The following is a 22,045-nucleotide window of genomic DNA, read 5'->3' on the forward strand; positions in this document are numbered from 1 at the left end:
ATCATTCGAAATTTAGTATCATCGATATTTTTTTAACGTTATTAATATGGTAAATACGAGGAAAGATTCTCAATTTTAAGAAAACCCAGACAATTAAATTGATTGTTTCAAACTTGTTAACTCGCTTTTACGAAAATTGTATTAAATCAATTGTAGTAAATCATATTAAACGAACGCACGCTTCTCGACAGTGATGGAAAGGAAAAGGGGAGAGGTACATAGGAATATCATCGACGTTCCATCATCGCGAATACAGGTACAAGCAAGCCAAAAGTAATTATTTGCCGGCGGTAGCAAGTTTTATGTGGCCTTTTACCGCGACACATACATACACGTAATTACACGCATATACACGTATCGGGGAGACGAGGATATACTCGTCGAAAGATGGGAGGGAAAGTCCGAGTGAGATTTCTCGACCGACTCATTAATTGGCAAAGAATTAATTAAATCAGGCAGTCTTTTTTATTTATTTATTTATTTATTTATTTATTTATTTCCGCGTTTCATCGTTTCTCTTCCGTTCTTCACTTTTATCCCCTTTGTATCGCCGTAAAATTTCTCTACGCACATCCCACATTTTTCTTCTTTTTATCAGTTTCAACTTTTTCCATTCATGTAAATTATATGTACATGATTTTCTCATTTCACACTTAGCTTTCTTTGAACCGTTTCGAATCCGCATTTCCTTTTCCTCTTTTTTGTTTCTTTTGCCTCTTTCAGTTTTTATTCTCTCTCTCTCTCTCTCTCTCTCTCTCTCTCTCTCTCTCTGTCGATCTACCTCTTCTTTTCTCTTTTTACATACGCGCATCCACCGCCCCTTTTCCGCTAGTTTTCTCTTTTTCCTATACGATATTTTCTTTCCTCCCGACGATCTTGCATTCAGAACGCGTTGAATGGGGAGTGGCGGTGCATGTAATTATATGTACGCACCCGGGTTGGCGGCGTCGACTTCGCTGGTGCGTAAAACCCTGAAAACTGGTTCGGTACACGCAACCGCGGAGAACGCTGGCAGACTGCGCGGCACGATTGCACCTGCATGTCGTAGCCACGCCGTTGACGGCAGGGTGTGACGGTAATAATACCGCGATCCTCACCCGGGAATTTTTTGCGCTGACAGAGGGTTGACAGCAGCAGTTGTTTCAGGGCCCAGTCTACTTTAGCAGTATAAAAAAATTGATGATTTTTAGAAATTTTTTTTTTGCAAAATATTAGAAATTGATCTTTTACATATGTTTTTTAATGATGTTTAAACAGTATATCGACATTTTTGAATCTTGGATATTTAGCTGTTTTTGTTCAATACGGGCCTTTGCGTGTAGCGTGTTAAAGAATGACGGTGTGACGTGCTGCTTCTCGTATAATTGTCTGAAATGAAATAACTCAGTCTAGTTTTATTTCGTAGGATATTTTTGGGATACTGAATTTAATTAGAATTTAAAAAATTAGTATTTAATATTTTTCTGATCTTTAAGAAATGAAAAAAATGTTAACATAATTGAAATATCTAATTGTAAAACATGACAGTGCTTTGTTATTATTAAATTTCTTCTAATGAAATTAGGTTTAGTATATATCTCGAAAATATCCTACGAATAAAAAACTAAAAACTAGACTGAGTTTTTTCATTTCAGATAATTACACGAGGAGCTGCTTGCCACACCATCATTTTTGAACACGCTACGCGCAAATGTTCGTATCGAACAAAAAAAAAAAAAAAAAAGTTAAATATTCAAAACTTAAAAATACTGACGTATTGTTTAAATATCAATAAAAACATATGTAAAATGCTAAAAGAGAACAATTTCTAATATTGTTAAAAAAAAATTTCTAAAAGTCATCATATGCTAGAATAGAGTGAGTCCTTAACGAAAACTTTAATTTTATTATAATCATAATGATATTATTTACTCTTCTTTTTTTTTCTGAAAACGCATGGTTCCTATTTTATAATCTTTTTTTTATAATTTTATTCCAGTAAAAGAGTGTTGAAAATTGCTTGTTAAAAGCTAAAAAAATAATCCGTAACACCATTTGTTTAAAATATTTCGGACAATATTTTAATATAAATGAATAAATTCTCTCATAATAAATTCTTCGATTTATCCGACGTTATACATTTTGACATCAATCCAAAGGAATGATATAAATTAGCATATCTGAGTATGTGAGAATGCGAGATTAACGACGAACTATTTAACTTGCTCTACTATATAGACATGATTCATTTATCATGACTTAAGTTTTCCTCTTGCTATTATCTCTCGAGGGGATTATTATCCGCGGCATTTCCGAGGTACCTTCACCTCTGATCTCTTTGAAAAATACTGCGGATTGTTGAAACAGAAGCAACAAGGAACGAAGCGATCACGACGATGACGATAATGTATCTCTTTCTCTCTCTCTCTCTCTCTCTCTCTCTCTCTCTCTCTCTCTCTCTCTCTCGCGCACAAGTTGACAGGCGCAAACGACAATCGACATTCCTTCGATCGCACAAACCGGTTGCCATAAATTCGCGCGAACGAACGCGGTTTGCACCGTTTCAATGTTTCTGTCATAGCGCACTTTTTCCCTTGATACTGCAAATCGTGCATTCGAAAATGCAGTTATTCGTTGCACAGCTTAAAATTTAGCTTCGTTAAATGAACATTTATGTGCAGCATCACATGTCAAATTCACTATATTTCCGATTCTTTGAATTTTATTTAGCAACAATTGATCTAGAATCTGTATATTTTCGTTAATAATTTTGTTGTGATTTGTGTCAAATACATATATAAAAATTCTTAAAATAACGTTTTATTATCTATCATTCCTCTGAAACTTATTTCGTGATATTCTCTAGATTCCTAAATTTTCTATAATTCATACGACAGAATAAATATCTCGATATTTTTTAATTAAAAAAACGAGTTTACTTCAAATTGATCGAAATATATTTTATATATATATATATATAAAAAGGCATACGATACGAAAAACTCTTAAAGGGATATTTTTATTCATAAATACACGAATGTGTTATAAATTTATATTGATATATGTTTCCCGTGGATCGTCTTTCGTGCCATCGTGCCAAGACGTTAACAAGTTTCGCATTCTTATCTCTGCGCAAATTAATCCTGTTACAACCGTTCGACTTATGCTACATGTCGCGTGAGAGAAAATTACGCTTGGTAATTAGCGCGTTTGGTTCGTCGGAATCGCGCCGAAAGCGTGTCATTCCTTCTGCGAATACGTAGAAAGTACATATCCTCGGATGATCGTCATCCCGAGCGGGATCTCGCTCGGCGACACGAGAGAGATCCCATGACCCGGCAGCGCCTTATCGGGGACGATCGTTTCTATTAGGTGGCATACCGTAGAAATTGTATGACAGGAAACGATCATTAGCGCGAAATAAATGTCCGCTCGTTACGCTCGTGCATAACGCGCGCATTTCTGTGTCGCACCGTTATAACGATCCGGAGCCGTTTGCACGCCAAGACGCGGATCTAATTTTTTAATGGACCACCGGTACACGGCCACCTGTACATACGGTATAAATTATCATATTCACCGAGTATTGGAACGGATTATCCCAACTTTTATGGTATTTTTTCAAGGATTTTAAAAACTGCGTCGTCGTACTCTTTTCGCTATCGACCACCGTTCATTATATTTATGCAATATAATGACGAAATAAAAATGCAGAGAGACTTATTTCGTTCATCAGGCTGTCATAGATGGGAATTGGAATAATTTTAATCAGGTGTGTTGAGAGAGAGATTCTTGCCGTTGAGGTATTCGATGCGCGGTCATTCGCGACGACGATGGTGGCGGTCGCTGTCAAATCACGGTGCTTTATTTACACGCATTGCAGTTAGGTATATCGTGCGACCGAGAACCGGCCGGTGTATTACCATAAATTTCCATCGGACCGTTCAGAAGCCAATTAGCGTAAGTCACACCGATGATGAAGACCGCGATACCGTTTGCGCTCGCTTAAATCAACCAACTGCCACGCGAAACCGTTGCATCGCGCCGTGTCCACTTAAATGCGATCAACGTATCTATGTCGGATTAAAAAGACATTAAACTTTTGAAAGTTGAGTCGATGCCGGGACTGCTGCGATTACTGCGATTCGTAGCGGAGAGAGAAATCGAAATCGTTAAGAGTTCGATATATTGATATAGGTAAGACATTAATTTTCTTTAACGTTGAAGAATATCAATATTGTATTCACACGCTATTGTGGAAAATTTGTGTGGATATTTTTCGAACTCGATTTAGTATTATAGATTTAATTTATAATCGTGACCTGTTTTCAACTTTTTATCAAATACCTTTTATAATTCTTCTTTTCTCAACGTTATAGGCAATAAGCTTACTTTCCCGTTATGTATGTGTGTGTGTGAAATTCAATCATAAATCTTGTGATTTCCTTTACATTGCGTTTTACATTCTGCAAATCTCTATTCTAGAGAACGTCATATATAAGTGACGCGTCGATAATAATGAATAATAATAAAAAAACCGCGATCGATTTTCCCCTTTTTTACGTCTTTCCTCGAAAATATTTATCTACACGCGCATAAATACACACGTGGTCTCCAGTGGATCGTGGACACGTCACGCGCGTTAAACAAGTGTCACGCATCGCTTCGAGGCAAAGGGATGAGAGCCGGGATGTGCGGCGCGAGATGATTTCTCTCTCGCGAGAGAGAGAGAGAGAGAGAGAGAGAGAGAGAGAGAGAGAGTCAAGAGAGAAGCCTCGGGAGAGAAACGACCGATGGCCAGACAGCGCGGCGTCGTCGCGAGCGAAGCCTTGGCGTGGCAACGACGTTCTCTCGCGATCGTATACGCAACATAGGGACGTACATCGGAATCTGGCCAATCCACTAGACATTTCTCACCATTCTCCGACAAACAAATACGATTGAAATAAATTCTATTTATCAAGTTTCGAAAAGCTGAATACCTGTGTTGATATGATCTGTAAGATATTAACAAATCATTATATATTTATCAGACTAGATCATTTTTATCAATAAATTTAGTACAAAAAGGAAATGTGGTAATTTATTTCTTGTTTATTTTTCATTTAGTTTATATATGATTTAATTTTAGAATTTTATTTTATTGTTAATTTATTTAAAATATAATAAAACTTTCTATAGTTTCTCAGCAACGAGATGTATTGCCCATAATATTGGTCCGACGCGAGTACCCTCGTTGCACCGGATGTAACCGCGTGCCATTTACACAAAGTGCATACGTGCATCGGGAGAAACTCCTACAAGGCGGAGAATTATCGTTGAAACGGACGCTTCCTAATGCCTTCCTCGCGATTGGAATGATCGATCGACCGACTCGGCGAGCTGGTTCTCGCAAACGAGGATTTACTCACCGTTAGCGCGTCCCTCGAGCGCTCGTTAGTTAATGATACCGGAAGTGAAGGAGAGGGATGGGAGAGGTGACGATGAAGGCGGTCAGGATTAGCGAGGCGTGACGCGAGTATCACCGTGCAAAGTTCTCTTGCGAGGATTCTTCGGTGAAAAAATTTCATAGGAAAACACACCAATACATTTCATGCATTTCAGATTCGTACAAATAATTTTAAACATACAAAATCCATTTGCATTTCCATTGTTTTCAGTTGAAAAAGAAGAAGGATATAATTTTCGAATCGACGTTAAGAATAATTATTTTGTTATTTATCTTATAATCATTTTCTATTAATTTTTTCATTTTATAACTTTATTATTTATATTACTTATAGTTAAAGTCAAATATAAAATAAGTATTTATTTGTTCGACTTTCGAAATTCAAGATTCCAAGTCCTCTTACTGATGAATGACGCATAAATATTTCTCCGGCCCCCTGTTCCCGGCTGAGAGTTTTTTTGACGTTAAGCTAATTGAATTTCGTGATATACGCTTTGCACAATGACGGACCATTCGTACTCGTTAGGATGTTGCAAATCGAGTGTCACTGGTCGCGGTAGGCCGCAAGCTTCTATACGATGGTAAGCCGCGGTGGTCGTACGGCCCAAATTTAGAACCATCATAGAGCGATGACCCAGATTTTCGGACGCTTTCGTTCGCCGTGGGTGGTACGCGACAAAAATTCTCCGTTCGCGTGTTGCATATCGCGACGCTAAATTTAGATCTCTCAGTCTTTCGAATTATTGTAAAATATGCTCGAGGAAAACTTCATACGAGAGAGTCTTGATCTTCGTGATTTATGTATTATCGAAAGGAAAATCAGGACAAGAAACAATACCAGAGCGACATTGAATCTTTTTTAAAAACTAGATCAAAATTCTGTAAAAAGATAGAATACTGTCAAAATAAATAGCGCTAAAGTATAGTAATCTTTTTAACGCTCTATATATATATATATATATTTTATGCTCTTCGCGTTGACTGAATCGTATTTGGAGAAATTTAACTTCGAAGATCGAACAGCTTGGATTGCATAGGCAAAAACTGTCCGCGTTTCTTGCGAGCATTATCGATTCTGCGAGTTAAAATTGTCGATTCGAAAGTATGTTATCGTCGTGTTTGCGAATGAGAGACGGCGGCAAAAGAAGTAGAGGAGATCGACATTCCAGAGATTTCCTGAGAGAGTCGATCGCAGAGGCTGCATCGTGAATTTCTTCATTGACAATCGCGATTCAGTGACAGGCGCAAGAGAATTGTACGGTTCGCTGTGTCGTTCGTTTTTCTTTTAAGCGAAACATCGAATATAATCTGTGCGGTTAGCAACGTATCAACCGGTCGTCATTGAATTCGTAGCCGCGACCTCTTTTTGCTCAACTGGTCGTCTGGCATCGCGATTTCCTTCTTTCGTGGAGCAATAACTGGCGATCGCGCGGCTCGTTTCTTCAAATCGCTAAATCACGTGCTGGTGATGTAATAAAATTGCATACATCGATATTAACATGAGCACGAAAAAAATTTACTTTATTAAATTATTATATAGAATTTTATTAATATTATATAGAATTATAATTGTAGAAAATTTGCATTAATTGACATTTTTTTATACATTTAATATCTATCAATTAAATAAATTTGTTTGACTCTATATTTTTTTTGTGACTTTACTAATCACGAGTTTATCACGGCACACATTTAATTTCACACACTATGAAAAACGTGGTATTATAATAATACAATAATAAGATAAGAGATAGAGAGTATAGAGATACGAGTCAATATATATTCATTATTAAATTAATAAATATATGTAAAATTATTATTTTTAATATATAAAACTTAACTTTATTATTTATTATTATTATTGTAGTTTAGTTGAAATATCTCTTACGTAATAAGTTCCTTTAGACGTATTCACACGAGATCGAACGTCGGGATCGCACGGACCTTTAGTGAAAAACAACGGACGGAGGTTTGTTCAACCTGCTTAGACGGAAGTGACGTCGGTCATGCACACGCGGGGCGACACGGCTCGTTGAGTATCGCGCGGAAATAACTCACGTACGGGGGTATCGTCACGTCTCTAGCAGTAACACGCCGGAACGGAAACGCGGATACGTGCATACGAGCGAGCGGATGATAATCGCGCGCGAAATTTACGAAGGAGAAAGAAAAGATCTTCGAAAAAAAAAAAAAAGGAGAAAACCGATGCCGATATCCGGCGCGCGTGATGCATTACGAAAGATTCATCCTCTTCTGACAAAATATCGCAGAGGGTGTCTATCGCGTCGATTCTCCCGCGGCTAAATCTCCCAATATCGTTAACTTAACATCGAGTCTTCACATTCTTATCCAATAAATTTTTTATTAAATATTAGAACAATTAGCGATATTCGTGATATTTATAAAATTTGAAATATAATTTGCCGAATTTATCAACAATTCTTTGATATAAAAACACAGGCTCTTAAGTTTAATAATAATATCTATAAATATTTTTCAAACAAGTAACATAGAAACTAATATTTAACAAATATATATTAATTTAGAATTTCTATTATATTGCTATTACACACGTTCTTTCGGTAAATTTTCGTGTAATTTATAAAAAAAAAGAAATTTCATATAATTTATAATATTATTAATACAATTATATAATTATTAATATTATAATATTACTAATACAATTATATAATTACATATAAATTATAATTATAATGCAATAATAATTACAATTAATTGTACAATTATAATTAATGTACAATTTACAATTAATGATGCTACCAGTATCAAATAGATATATCCGATATATCCAATAATGTAGATAATTGATATTGATAGCATTTATTTTAAGAGTTGAATATTATATAAATTTATATAATATTATAATATAATAAATATATATACAATTTTATTAAATATAAAAAATAAAATGTAACATACATGTGTATTATATTTAATTTTGTACATAATAAATATACATATATGCAATTTCTGATTTATAAAAAAAAAAATGTAATATGTGTATATATGTTATTTTTGAAATTATTTTGATAATTATTTTTAATTTTTTTATTATTTAATTTTTAGCTTAAATTGTAGAAGAAGTAATAATTTTTAATATTTCTACAATTTTTTTATAATTAATATTCACTTTTTAGTTTTTCTAAAAAGAATCCTACTTTTTAGTTTTCCTAAGAATCTTAAGAAATTAAATAACTATTTTAAATTGAGATATAGTCTTAATAGATAGTCCTAACAACTCTACTTTTGCTCGCTAAGCCAGCGGCAATTTGGGATCATCAAAATTTAGGGGAGTGTGTCTTAATCGCGTGCCCTAACCGCGCGCCCTAACTGCGCGCCCTAACCGCGTGCCCTAATCGCGCGCCCTAATCGTACCTTATATACCTCTCGCTACGCATTTTGGCCAGTATTGGCCGCCTTTTCATTTAGACATTTTAATATAACTTTATCTTAACTGAGACAAAACCAAGTTATCAATCAAAATTTTGATTAAAAAATGATAATAAATTATAATAAATATATAAATTTGATGAAAATTTATATATTAATATATAATTTATATAATAATATATAATATTGTATATTATAAAATAAAATTAATTTACACAACATTTATGCCATTTATTATCATATTACAATTTAATTGATTGATCAATTGTTATTTCTCTCTTATATCAGTTAAAACAAAGTTTAAGATCAATGTCTACAAACAAATTCTACGATATGGATGAGCTGTAAGAAATTAGGATAAGATGCGCGTTAAGAATGAGTTACATGTATCCATCACGCATATACACCACATACATAATTGATAAATTTACTAGCGTTCTTTATTCAATAAATTAATAAAATAAAATCTACAAATTTGAAGAAAAATGTTTTCTATAATTTTCCTTTTTTTAATTTAAACTTTAATTTATTTTTGCGATAGATGCAATGCATATCAAAAGAATTTAAAAGTTATTCAACTTGATTTATTTTAGATCATCCATTTAAAAATAACGGATTTATCTACAATCTACAATCTACATCTACAATCTCTACAAATCCGTTACTTTAAAATTAAATAAGAGTTTGTCACTCACCGGCATTGATGCGCAACAGCGGAGTTGTTGGTCTTGAGGCTGCGTTGTCTGTAACATACAAATATAAAATCAAAATTAGAGCAGTGCCCAAAATATATTTAATATTTCAAAAAATTATTACTTCACATGCCAAATTTTATATCCGATGCGTACGATAATAAGCAGATACATAAATACGAAACAATTTTATAAATTTTGGAAAGGCTATTTTTTTTTTTTTTTTTTTAATAATGGAGACACATTTATCGGACTTATGTAAAAGTCTTTCTTTCTAATTTTCTCTTGTTTAATTCATTCAAAAATAACGAGATTGAATTAATGCGCGTACGCGATTTTTAACAACTAATATGCAAATAATAAATACTCACCCTTATGTTGCTCCGCCGGTGCAGGATACCTTTCCTAGGCCTCCTCCTCCTCTCAGAATGTTAGGGTCGTTACGTTGATCTATAACATGCAAGTAGAAGATCTAAATTATAGCAGCGCTTAAAATAATTAATATTTAAAAAAATTTCTTATACGCATTGAATTTTATATTCAATACATGTAATAATAAACAGATCAATAGAACAATTTTATAAATTTTGAAAAAAAAAATACTACTAATAATTCCGTATAAAGCTATAATTTAAAAATAAAAATTTTCACAAGATTATAGCTTTCATATATAAAAATCTGTTTCTTTAATTCTCTCTTGTTTAAATCATATAAATAAAAAATCGAATTACGCGATTAATTGCTCAATTTAAATTGCACGTATGCAATTAATAAGTAATTAATATACAAATAACAATTTACTCACTACAGGGTTGTTCCGTTGGTGCCCGATGCTTCTCCTAGACCTCCTCCTCCTCTCAGGTTGATTCACACGCGCGATACTTTAAACAGCACTCTCGCACTTTTATTTAAAAATAATACTTCCGCACTTATACGCGCGATACTTTGAACGACACTCCCGCACTTTCGAATTTCGGCACGATCGAACCCCGCTTCACGTGAGAATCACACTTGGAGTCGACAAGTCGGGAATTCACCGATTACTTCGAGCAAAGGTTAAGCGGAAGCGGAAGAAGACGAAATCGATTGATGGAATCGACGCGAATGGGGTTCGCTCGACTCTTGGTCCGCGCCTGCTCCCACCGAGGGCCGACTCGTACTTCGTTAGGAACGATTTCATACGAACCACCAAGTCTCTATCGTACAGACCGAGCCGGGTTTATCGTAAGGCTGATAGACGGGTCGAGAATGAAGATACCCACCTCCTAGGTGCTAACAATCTAGATCACTTCGAAAGCGGGAGATCAACTTCTCTAGCGAGCGAAAATCGAACCTAATTAATACAGCCGACTCCTCAAATGCCAAACATGTTAGTATCGCTACAATGTGCTGTTAGACGGTACAAGAGAAGGGACCCATGAACGACGATTCCAAAACAATCGACCGAACTCTAACCGATTCGGGCCGAACCGTTCGTCGGAGCAGAACGTGCCCTCAACAACCGATTCTCGAACCGAAGTTCAAGATTAACCGCGCGAACATGCATCTATACTATGCACGAACATACGTTGCTACGCGGCCGGCATTCACCTCAGCCGCGATACTGAGGCGTTTTAACATTGCGCCTGCATTAATATATTAAATTTATTAATACATAAATATTTATATAATATATAATATTAATATATTATTAATATTAACTGATATTAATATAAAATTAATTATATTAATAGGTATTAATATATTAAAGATTGCAATGCTGAGAGACATCCCATTTAGCCGGCAACGAAGTATGATTCTCCATGACAATCGTGAAAACGAGATAAAAGTCCAACGCGAAGACGCGACGACGCGAAAACGCGATATCGCGACAACGCGACGCATCGTTGCTCGTACGGCACGATGACGGCAACGACGACGCACTAAGGTGCGTTCAACGCACAAATGCGCGTGCCACATATGAGCCATTGTGCGACTCGTGGCAATGCTGCGTCGACACGCGACGCGAAAGACGCGAAAGCCGTCCGCGGCACGATGACGGCACCGACGACGCGCTGCTACTTCATTGCTCGAGTATCGCCGCGCGAATGATAATACGTGAGAAAGGAATTTGAGCGCCTCGCCCCACTACGGTCTATTCTATTCTATTCAAGTGGCTTTGTATAAATGATAACAAGGCCGTGATACATAAACAATGTTTACGCGCGCCAATGTTTACGCCGCCAAGGCCAAATACCATGTTAGGTATTGTTCTAATTCGTTGCCGAAATATTTTATGTACTATAAAATATATATGCGAAATAATAAATTATATAAGTATTTTAAATTATAGATCAATTTTTTATTAAACGATTAATGTATCACGGAACTTATCGTTATATTAATTATTCGATTTTGCGATTCGATCATTTTATAGCACGTTCTCAATTCAAATTATATCTAGATCGTCGAAAAGTCAAATGCTATAGCATCGTGGACAAAATATAATTGACTCTATTTGTTGTTAAAGAAATAATTTTTGTTCGTAAAAATCCGCAACGAAATAATAATTTATAATTTGGTTTTCTGTTACTTTAATTCTTATTTGATTAAATGAATAAATTACAAAATATGTGATTCGAGATCTATCGTCGTGATATATATTTGTAGTTACACATTATTTATAAATATTTATTAATTATTAATTATTATAGCAAACAATTTGCCGATACTAATCGCGATCGCGTTTAGAGAAGGAATTCGACGAAGCGTCTTGCACAATTACTTTCCTGCTTGAATGATAATAGAATCGAGCCAATGTTTTCACCGCGCCGTCAAGATGAATACCATATGTTATTAATAATTCACTGAATTATTATATATATATATATATACATACATACAAAAATATTAATTAATTTTAATAAATTTTAAATATTTTAAAGGTAGATTTTTTCGCAATTTCGGCTCCTTACTTAGAGTTCTGGATATTCTACGAGATATAAAAAAAAAAACTCTTAATATTCTTACGCTCCAAACAATATTGCAAGAGATATCGCGATTTTTTAATCATTTTTGTCTATTATTATTCATAAAAACTAAATAGCGTATTTTACATTTTATATATAACACATACATATATAATATTCTAATAATATGCCGTGAGCAGTTCTCATTGAGATATTCATTTTTAAAAAGGCGTATTAAATCGATACTCGCAAGTATTGTTACCTCTTTTCTGTTGATCAGTTATCTCGACGCTGCGCTATGCATTACTTTATATCAATAAACAATATCTATCATAACTGAGCGACGCATCTGACGATTCAAATATTAAGTGTAATTTTTATTTAATTTATTTTGAATAAAGGGAGAACTAGATTTAATATGTATAAATAATTATACACACAAAATAAACGGCGCGCAAATAACGCGCGCTTATAGCTTCTAGTCTGTATAATTATCTATATAATTTTTCTTTTTCTTTATATACATACAAAGAGAAAAGATAAAAATCTATAATTAATTGAGGCATGAAATTAATCGAGAAGATAAAAATAATGATTTATATAATTTACGTTTTTTTTTTTTTTGGTTACATAAAGAAAAAATGCCGTAACACATAAATAAACAATTTAAAGTTGTGAAATAAATTAAATTTTGCAGGCTAAAAAAATATAACTATTTTATATCAGCTTTTCTTGAAAGTATTACTTATTGTAATTTATGTTACGAACGCGCGAGGATTATAGGTCGATCCTTTTTCAGGATTTATTTTGGCCCGGAAAATCATCATCAAAAATCACACACCCGAGAGCTTTTCGTTTTACCGTTATCCATCTTCCCGATCGCAGTTCGGATTTTCACAGATTGCTCTCGTTGCTTTCGCTTCCCTCGTCACCGAGGGAAGAGAAACGGACACGGTGATCCTTGTGACTACATACATCTTGTCGAGCCCCCCCTAAAGGTGACTAAGCCGAAATAGGCGTCTTTTCGTGCACGCCGAAGACGGTTGGCTTTCTAACAATGGGACCGACATCGCTTCTCGTTACGAAACTTGACGCCTTTGTTGTTTCCACGTGGGCACATACATCGACCGACGTCGCGAGAGCGTGTGTAGATGTCACGCGCGCGACCTCACGTGATCCTCGCTACATGACAATGGACCTGGTTTCACCGCGCAACATCTCACACGGTTTGCACGGTGGCACCGCGGGGACCACTCGTGCACTTCTCACCCAAAAAAAGATGACGTTTTGAATCTCTCGCTCTCCATCAGGTTTTTCTCATAACGGAGCGTTGCGGATGTACGATCTGCAAAAAACGCGACTTGATTTCCAAAGAAAAATTGAATGACTTCTTAAAGCGCCAGTGTATCGATGTCACGAGTGTGATATTTCTTTTCACGCTTCTCTCTTCTTCTTTCTTATTAGTCGAAGGATTTCAAATAATGCAAATAAAAAAAGTTACATTTATTTTAAAATAGAATAATGAAAGTAAAAGAACTGACGATGAGTTCTTTTAAAAATTCTATTTTTATATATAATAGTATTGAAATTAACGTGGGGCAGTGTATTTATTTCTACTTTTTATTAGCCTTTCCAATTATTTTTAAATAAATAACGCTCTATTAATTACAATATAATGAAGTCAGTAATGATTGATATCAAGCTACGCAGCGTCACGAAAGCGCAACAGAAATGTACATTTCTGAAGGAAATGTTTTATTTATACGCACGTCACACAGGGCCACCGGAAGGAATAATTAACAGTGCGAAAATAGTTTTGCAATTCCTCGCCTTACATCGCATCGGTGCGAACCTTGCCTCACGGGTATTCATCAAAGACGACGTTTGTCACCGAGGTCGTCGTCGCCGTCGTCGTCGTCGTCGTCGTCGTCATCCGGTCGATTTTATTTCCGTCGCTTCGACGGAAGGGTTTCGTAAGCTCTGCCTGTGCCCACAAACGTTAGGCCAATCTTCACGTCGCGCGAAATGCACTCCGAAAATCTTAAAAATCTATTTTCCACCGAACGCGCCCACGCTACCCTCTTATTTCCCGGCTGATATCCCGCGCGTGAAATGCCGCGATATATTTTTACTCGTGGCCCACATCATCCCCGGAGCGAGAAGCGCTTTGGTTCATTATTATCGACCACTCTCGCGTAATCGAATGAGGAAGAAGAGAGAGAGAGAGAGAGAGAGAGAGAGAGACATTAGAGACACGCGAAAAAAGACAAAGTCTCTCTCGTTTCTCTTTTACTTTTACTTTTCGTCCACGACGAAGACCGTAAACCCATTTCGAGTTCTAGCACTCAACGCGACGAGATCGTTTCGGTAAATTTATATTTTTTACGACATGTATCTCGTATCTGTTTGCCCTGGGAACGCGCGCCACGTTATTCCTATAAAATGAAATTTACCGCAGCGATAAAAGCGCGAGATCGTTCCCATCGAACGAAGTTGGAGGATCATATGTCCGCTTCCAAGTTTCTCGAAATGAATTAGGAACATACGCTCCAGTCATAGTTAGTTCATCAGGGATAACAGCTGTTGAATATAGTATTACGATATAAATCAGTATACAATAATCAGTTGTAAATTTTAGAAAGTATAATATAAAAGATAATTTAGAAAACATAGAATATAATTGGTGTGATAGAAATTTAAAAAAAAAAAAAGTTTCTTCTCATAATACTATATAGTATTTAGTCAACGAGTTAAAAACACGTACACATAATATAATTATGATATTTAAATGTCATATTTAAAAATATTATATGCCATTTAAATAGAAAATATATTGATTTTCTGGCAGCTTTCTAATTCTTCTATAAGCAGTAATAATAATATATTTTTTTTTTTTTTTACTTTAATTATTTATAAGCATAATTAATGCGACGGCGATTTTTGAAGGAATAAATCTCGAGTTTCAGGATCTGTCCGTTTCTTTTATTTAATTTTTATTACACCAGCCGACTACCTCGCGGTTATCGAACCGTAGTATAATTTTATTTTTCTCGTTACTACCGAAGGCAATAGGAAATGCTTGACTTATGACCTTAAGACCCCCATCGCCGATTACGAGCGGTAAAAGTGGCCGGCGCACACGGAACACTTTCTACAATTAATTATAGTCCAATACGGCGGCGGATCCTTAATTCGTCGCTACAAATTGATTACGATGCGCCCCGTCGTTCGTTTAAACATCCGACGAGGATCGTTATTCTCACGTTACGTTTCTCCGATGTTTTCGTATGGACGTCGCGTCGGACAACGTTAGTCACACACCTTTCGAGTCACTTTGTTAGCCCACTATAATCCCACGGAAGGAATGCGGAGAGGCTTTTACGGATTACAAGCGCCGACCGCACCGGTCAGTTTATTATCGTTACTCGTCGCTTCTCGTTACTCGACGCTTGCTCAAATCGCACCTTGCACGCGATGGGATTATCCTTCCCGTGAAATAAATGGGCTCTGCTCGCCAAAATTGCACGGACGAATAAAATTTCCAGTCGAATCGAATTCCCGGATCCAGATCGATCTGGATACGGATCGTGATTCATGTCAGACTGGTGACTGAATCACGTTTTGGCACGTCGAGTTTTTGCATGAAAATTTGGGTCAATAAGGATGTGGCCATTTATAGCTATAATTAATTAATAAATTATTAATCAATTTATTATATTTTATTATTATTATTATTATTATTATTATTATTATTATTATTAATTAATATAATAGTTATTATTTAAATGGATGAGATAAATTTTTTTCTTCAAAGATGGAATATGATCAATTTTAATATATTAATTCTATTAAAATTAATCATATTACGTCTTTGAAGAAAAAAATTCAGACTTGAATAGTAACTATTATATATCTATTATAATACTGAATTGATATTGAATTTTTTTATTGATAATATTTATTAATCAATAATTTATTACAATAATTAATTAACTATTATATTTGAATAATATATAACTATTATTATATAATATATTTTTTTTTTATTATTTATATTATATTCTTTATTTATTATATTTTTCGATGAATATTATCACGTTACTATTTATTATTGAAAAAATACAATTAATTAAGATGTACTTTAATTTAAATCGCGTATCATTCATTTACAGGGCGACGGTGGTGGTGACGAATCTGACGAGGACACGCAGTGCGCCTTGAGCGAGAACTGGACTTTCGAGAAAAAAACGAGACGTTGGTCCCGCATAGTCGACGTCACGCAGGCGAACGTTGAGAGGCTGCAAGCCATTGCCGGGCAGAACGCCGCGTGCGAGGAGGATTCCCTCGAGGACCGTCTGGAGGCCGAGGAGGCGGAGGACACTATGCTGGAGAATCTGCGATATGGTAGCCTGCCACCGGGTACGGTCCCCGACGAAATAGGTCCGCGATTTCGCAGAACCGGCTCGGAAAGGCTGCGGGACGGCGCGAAGGCCTTTTTGAGACGCGTGGAGTCCCTCAAGTCGCGACGACGGAAGCGTCAGAACCGCGACGGGGTGGTAATCAGCGGGCCTCAAGTGCTCGACGTCATGTCTATGCAGCAAAAGATGAAGGAATTGAACTGCGTGGACGTGTCGCCCACGGGACCGGCGCCGGTGGCCTTCAACGATCTCCTGTCGCCTAATCAGATTCCCGGCTCACCGGTCACCTTGCCGGCCACTCCCTATCACCTGCCGCCGTCGCCACTGGCGAATGCGCCCAGCCCTTTCGGCGATGACTCGTCCAGCTACTGTTCGGATGGCTCGCAGGGCGGCGGACCGACGCCGACACCGACCCGCACGAAGATGAATCGCGCTCGCCGGTTTCTGCATCGCGGCAGAGAGGATCAGGGTGCGCTGAGCGACTCCGAATGCCAGCCGACCAACTGGCGGCACCGATATTTCCGCGATGCCAACAGCAATCACGCCAAGGTGCTGGAGTTTGTGAATGCGCATCCTCAGAGCTCCAAGGATTCGCCGGCGAAGAACCCGGCGATCAGCACACGTGGCGGCAGTCTGAATCTTGGCAAGGAATCGCAGAGATATCGCGACAAGCTTGTCCATGGCAAAGAGGATAAGACGGCGTCCTTGAAGCGAGATGAGAAGATGCACAAGAGCTTCCGGCATCGCGATGAGTACAAGGACGGCAAGCAGTTGTCCAAGGAGGTAACGATCTATCGAGAAAAATCCAGATCCAGGAGCTCGGAACTAGCCGGCAGTCAAGAGAGCGGTTCTACCATGGCCAGCAGAGATTCGGATCAGGAAGAGGAGTCGCCCAGACACAAGGGCACCGTCGTCAGGTGGCATAGCTTCCAAAGGGGATCGCTATATCCCGAACCTTTAGACCCGCTGTGTCCCAGAGCGATGGCTTCTATGTCCTGTGGACAACTTTTAGTCCTGAGAAAATTGGCATTGTTGAAGCTCACGGCATGCATGGAACGGTATTGCCCGACTCACCGCACCGGCTGGAACTGGGAGCTCCCGAAGTTTATCAGAAAAATCAAGACGCCCGATTACAAAGACAAGACCGTCTTCGGAGTGCCGCTCTTGTTATCTCTTCAGAGAACCGGTCAAGCTTTACCTAAATGTATTCAGATTGCTCTAAGATGGTTGAGAGCCAATGCACTGGACCAGGTGGGCATCTTCAGAAAGAGCGGTGTCAAGTCGAGGATACAGAAGCTCAAGGTTATGACGGAGACCCAGGGAGACAACATCAATTTCGACGGGCATCAAGCATATGATGTCGCCGATCTTGTCAAACAGTATTTCAGAGAGTTGCCGGAGGCTCTGTTGACGAACAAGCTCTCGGAGACATTTATCGCTATCTTTCAGCGTAAGTTTTATTTTTACTTGCTCGTTTTTTGCTTTGTAGATTGCGCGAAGAAAAAAAAAAGTGGTTTTGCAATGAATCGATTTTTCTTGCAGATGTACCGGTAGAGTTGCGACCGGATGCCGTGCAGTGTGTCCTGTTGCTGCTTCCAGATGAGCACCGCGAGGCGCTAGAGACTCTGCTCGACTTTCTCAACCATGTCGCTAGCAACTCGCCCTACAACCAGATGACAGCCTCGAATCTAGCGGTGTGTCTAGCCCCGAGTTTGTTCCATTTCAACCACAGTAACACCAACGTGACCAACAGATCGAGTAGCGTGTCGCCACGTAGGCGGAAGACCGTGGGTATCCCCGATCAGCGAGAATTGTCGGAAAACAAAGCCGCTCACGATTGTCTTCTGCATCTGGTCAAGATGAATCGGGAATTATTCATGGTGAGTGTACCGAGGCGTCGTTATTTGTTGATCGCGATCTCTCGCTTACGCTTGCTTCGATCCAAGGTACGAGACAAACCCGGTTCATGCTCCGGTTTTTTCAGGTCTCGTCGGACATGTTGACGCAGTGTCATTTTAATTACATGGAGGAGAGCATTCCGGTCGCGCTGGAGGAACTCGGTTCGGAACTGAAGCAGGATTGGAGAGGTTACCTGTACGCTTGCACTACGGCCTTATTGAAAGAAGCGCGAGAAAAGTAAGTACATGTTATTATCTATATCATATGTTAAAAAACAATTATAGATGACAAAGGATAGAAATTTTTAAAGAAAGACAAGAATATAAAATATATTTCAAATATCTAGAAACAGATTTATTAATTATAAAATCGCGAGAAATGAGTTGCAAATAAAAAGATACGTATAAATAAAAATAAGAAAGACTGAAAAGTCAAATACAAGATATCTAAATTTGACAGATATGTCTAATAAGAAAATAAAAAAAATCGGTAGATTAAGGATACTAGAGGATACGCTAAATGAAGACCTACGTTCTGTTCTAGCAGAAGTCGCGGCTGGGTCACGGTAAACAATCCCGCTGACAACACTGTAGAAATGGCGTATAAGAAAGTAGGTGACGGACATCCGCTTCGTCTCTGGCGAGTATCAACGGAAGTCGAAGCTCCGCCGAATGAGCTCTTACACCGTGTGCTACGAGAGAGACATATCTGGGATCCGCAACTTTTAAAATACAGATTGGTAAACAAATTGGATACCAATGTGGAGGTCTTCCAATACGCTACCGGAAACATGAGTCCGTTGCCTGCCAGAGATTATTGCGTATTAAGGTGAGTTAATTAAATTATAATTTGTCATATAATTAAACTAGATATATTTTAATTTTTTTAAATAACAGATGTGCTCTGTAAGATTTTACTTAAAATCCCTAATTAGAGTGTAATTAATTTTTTGTAGATCTTGGCGAAATGACCTTCCCAAAGGTGCTTGTGTCATTGTCGAAACATCCGTGGAACACCCAGATGCTCCTGTTATGCTCGGCGGGACTCGCGGTATCGTTTTGGCCTCTCGTTATCTTATCGAGCCATGTGGCAGCGGTAAATCCCGCATTATGCATTTATCCAGAGTCGATACAAAGTAAGTAACATTAAACATCTTTCTGCAAATAACATGCTTTATCTTCTTCAATTTTTAGTTTGTTTTTAACAATGTTTTTCAAAGAAAAAAATTAATTTACTTGAAATAAATTAAATCCCGGATTCTGTGTTGATTGGATGATGGAATATTGTGTGAATTTCACCAAGAACTAAAAAAATAAAATTATTTGTTTTCAGAGGTCGCACACCTGAATGGTACAATAAGAGCTACGGGCACATCGCCGCTCTTCATTTGAGCAAAATCCGCAACTCTTTCAAGCACACCACCGACGGGCCCGAAAGCAAAGTTTGAGAGCAGGATACCGTGCAACACCAGTCGTTGCACGGTTCCACCTCCTCTTCCTCCTCCTCTCCATCTCCCGTGTTTCTCCAAGTCCCTGACGAACAACAGTACGATCATAGAATATTAAAGGAGGTACGACAGGTCCAGCCTACGATCGACGAGGAATAATCTCGATCGCTCGAACAATTAGTAACCAAAACCCACCGATGTCGTAAGTTACCTTCATTCAACAACCGGTTCTAGATTCGATATAAGTAACTTGATGTTATTGTAGTAGTAGGAGAATCCTCCGTATGACGTTTACTGTCCAAAGATCTTACCGTCCGTTTGTCGTGAAACTTGTGACGGACAGGATGTAAAGAAAGAGAATGAATTATCTCACTCAGCGATTTTAATAACAAAAGTGGCTCTCACTTCGATAAATCAATCATTTCGAAATTTAAAAGACGATTTGTTATTTTCGCAATTCTGATGTTGTTCTAAAGTTTATAAATTTTATCGATTCTCGGATCGTGATCGGGCACGATCCCCGAAATTGTGTTTCGCCGCGTTTCATTGATCTGATTGCATTTTAATGTTAAGAGATCGAGAATAGCCGATAAACGTTTTTGGTTGTGAGCTAAAAGATGAATGTCATTCGGTGTTTTCGATGACTATGTTACGACGTATACGTTCGGTGTGAGAATAGCAATTCCATGGGTTTATTCTGTGCTACAGCAACTTCGTATCTGTGATAAAAATAAGATAAAAGCATACTCGCGTGCGCGCAAAAGTATATATGACCAATGTAAAAATAATAACATTAATCAAATTAATTAAATTTTCTCATAATAACTTATCCGATTAAAGTTCCTGATCGATATAAAGATTCACCGTTTCGAGTGTTATTAGAATAACAGATTATAATCGGCTAAATTTTTTAATTTTATCTTTGCTTTATATTTTATATTTCTCAAGTGCAGCGAGATTTTATCATTCTATATACTCTATAGAGATTAAACGACAAATATATTTTTCTTATAACTAGACATTTTAAAATAAATAAATTCGAAGAATTTTATGGCAATAAAATATCGCTGCATCTCACTCTAAACTGCAGAATGCACTCATCAGTTGCAACGATTGCGATTAATTGTAAGCGAAACCGCATCTAAGTTAACGACGCGCGTGCCAACGATGCATGCCCGTTTCTAATCAAGATGTTGACCGATAAATGTTCCTGTCAAGGCGCCTAAATCAGGGACGAAGCCTAGATAAGGTACTGTCTTAAAATACAAGTTTCACTTCATATGTCTCATATGTTCAACACAAAATACATTTTATATGTTTCTCTTTTGGACCAATTGCCAATTTTTTTTTCTATCATAGCATATGACGTTAAGGTAGTTGACATATTCGTTGGTAGGGAAATTTTCCTTTCTCGTAAATGTTGCCGCACGTAGACGGACGAGTATGTAAATGTCGCGTAAACATGTACACGTGTGTCTATTTATAGACGTGCTTTTATAAGCACGTGTTTGTTACATGTAAAAGAGAGAACCACATCGTCTCACAGTCCGAGTTGCACGAGGTGCTGCTTCTCTGTTTAAATCGTGACAAAAAAAAAAAAAAAAAAGAAACACACAATGATGATATTTATTTTATAATTGAAAATAACTTGTTGCCGTAATATTTTTTGAAAAAGTCGCGCTCTGAGATTATTCTCTTTTTCCTTATATCTATAATACCAACTGATATTATCTCGACTTTTAATATTTTTAATTACTAAGATATTCAGAGCTTTTTTTATATTTTGATAAAATATTTCAAAA

At 37.1% G+C, this 22,045-nt stretch overlaps 1 protein-coding gene across 5 annotated transcripts in view; it reads left to right on the plus strand.

The window, feature by feature from the left end:
* Cv-c (crossveinless c) overlaps positions 1-21,860 on the plus strand; it is a 218,455-nt gene extending 196,595 nt beyond the window's left edge. For 3 of the 5 annotated variants that reach the window (XM_070312851.1, XM_070312877.1, XM_070312860.1), the window contains 6 exons: positions 16,652-18,347; positions 18,440-18,777; positions 18,882-19,033; positions 19,340-19,624; positions 19,752-19,931; positions 20,129-21,860. In XM_070312851.1, the coding sequence (XP_070168952.1) occupies positions 16,652-18,347; positions 18,440-18,777; positions 18,882-19,033; positions 19,340-19,624; positions 19,752-19,931; positions 20,129-20,243 (2,766 nt within the window). In that variant the 3' untranslated portion in view covers positions 20,244-21,860. The remainder of the gene's footprint in view (positions 1-16,651; positions 18,348-18,439; positions 18,778-18,881; positions 19,034-19,339; positions 19,625-19,751; positions 19,932-20,128) is intronic. The other 2 variants (XM_070312870.1, XM_070312885.1) reach the window with 1 other exon arrangement.
* The last annotated feature ends 185 nt before the right edge of the window (positions 21,861-22,045 follow it).

Source organism: Polyergus mexicanus, unplaced genomic scaffold (assembly GCF_030449975.1).
Source record: "Polyergus mexicanus isolate NDT 795.1 unplaced genomic scaffold, iyPolMexi1.0 SCAF_2, whole genome shotgun sequence".
Classification (NCBI taxonomy): domain Eukaryota; kingdom Metazoa; phylum Arthropoda; class Insecta; order Hymenoptera; family Formicidae; genus Polyergus; species Polyergus mexicanus.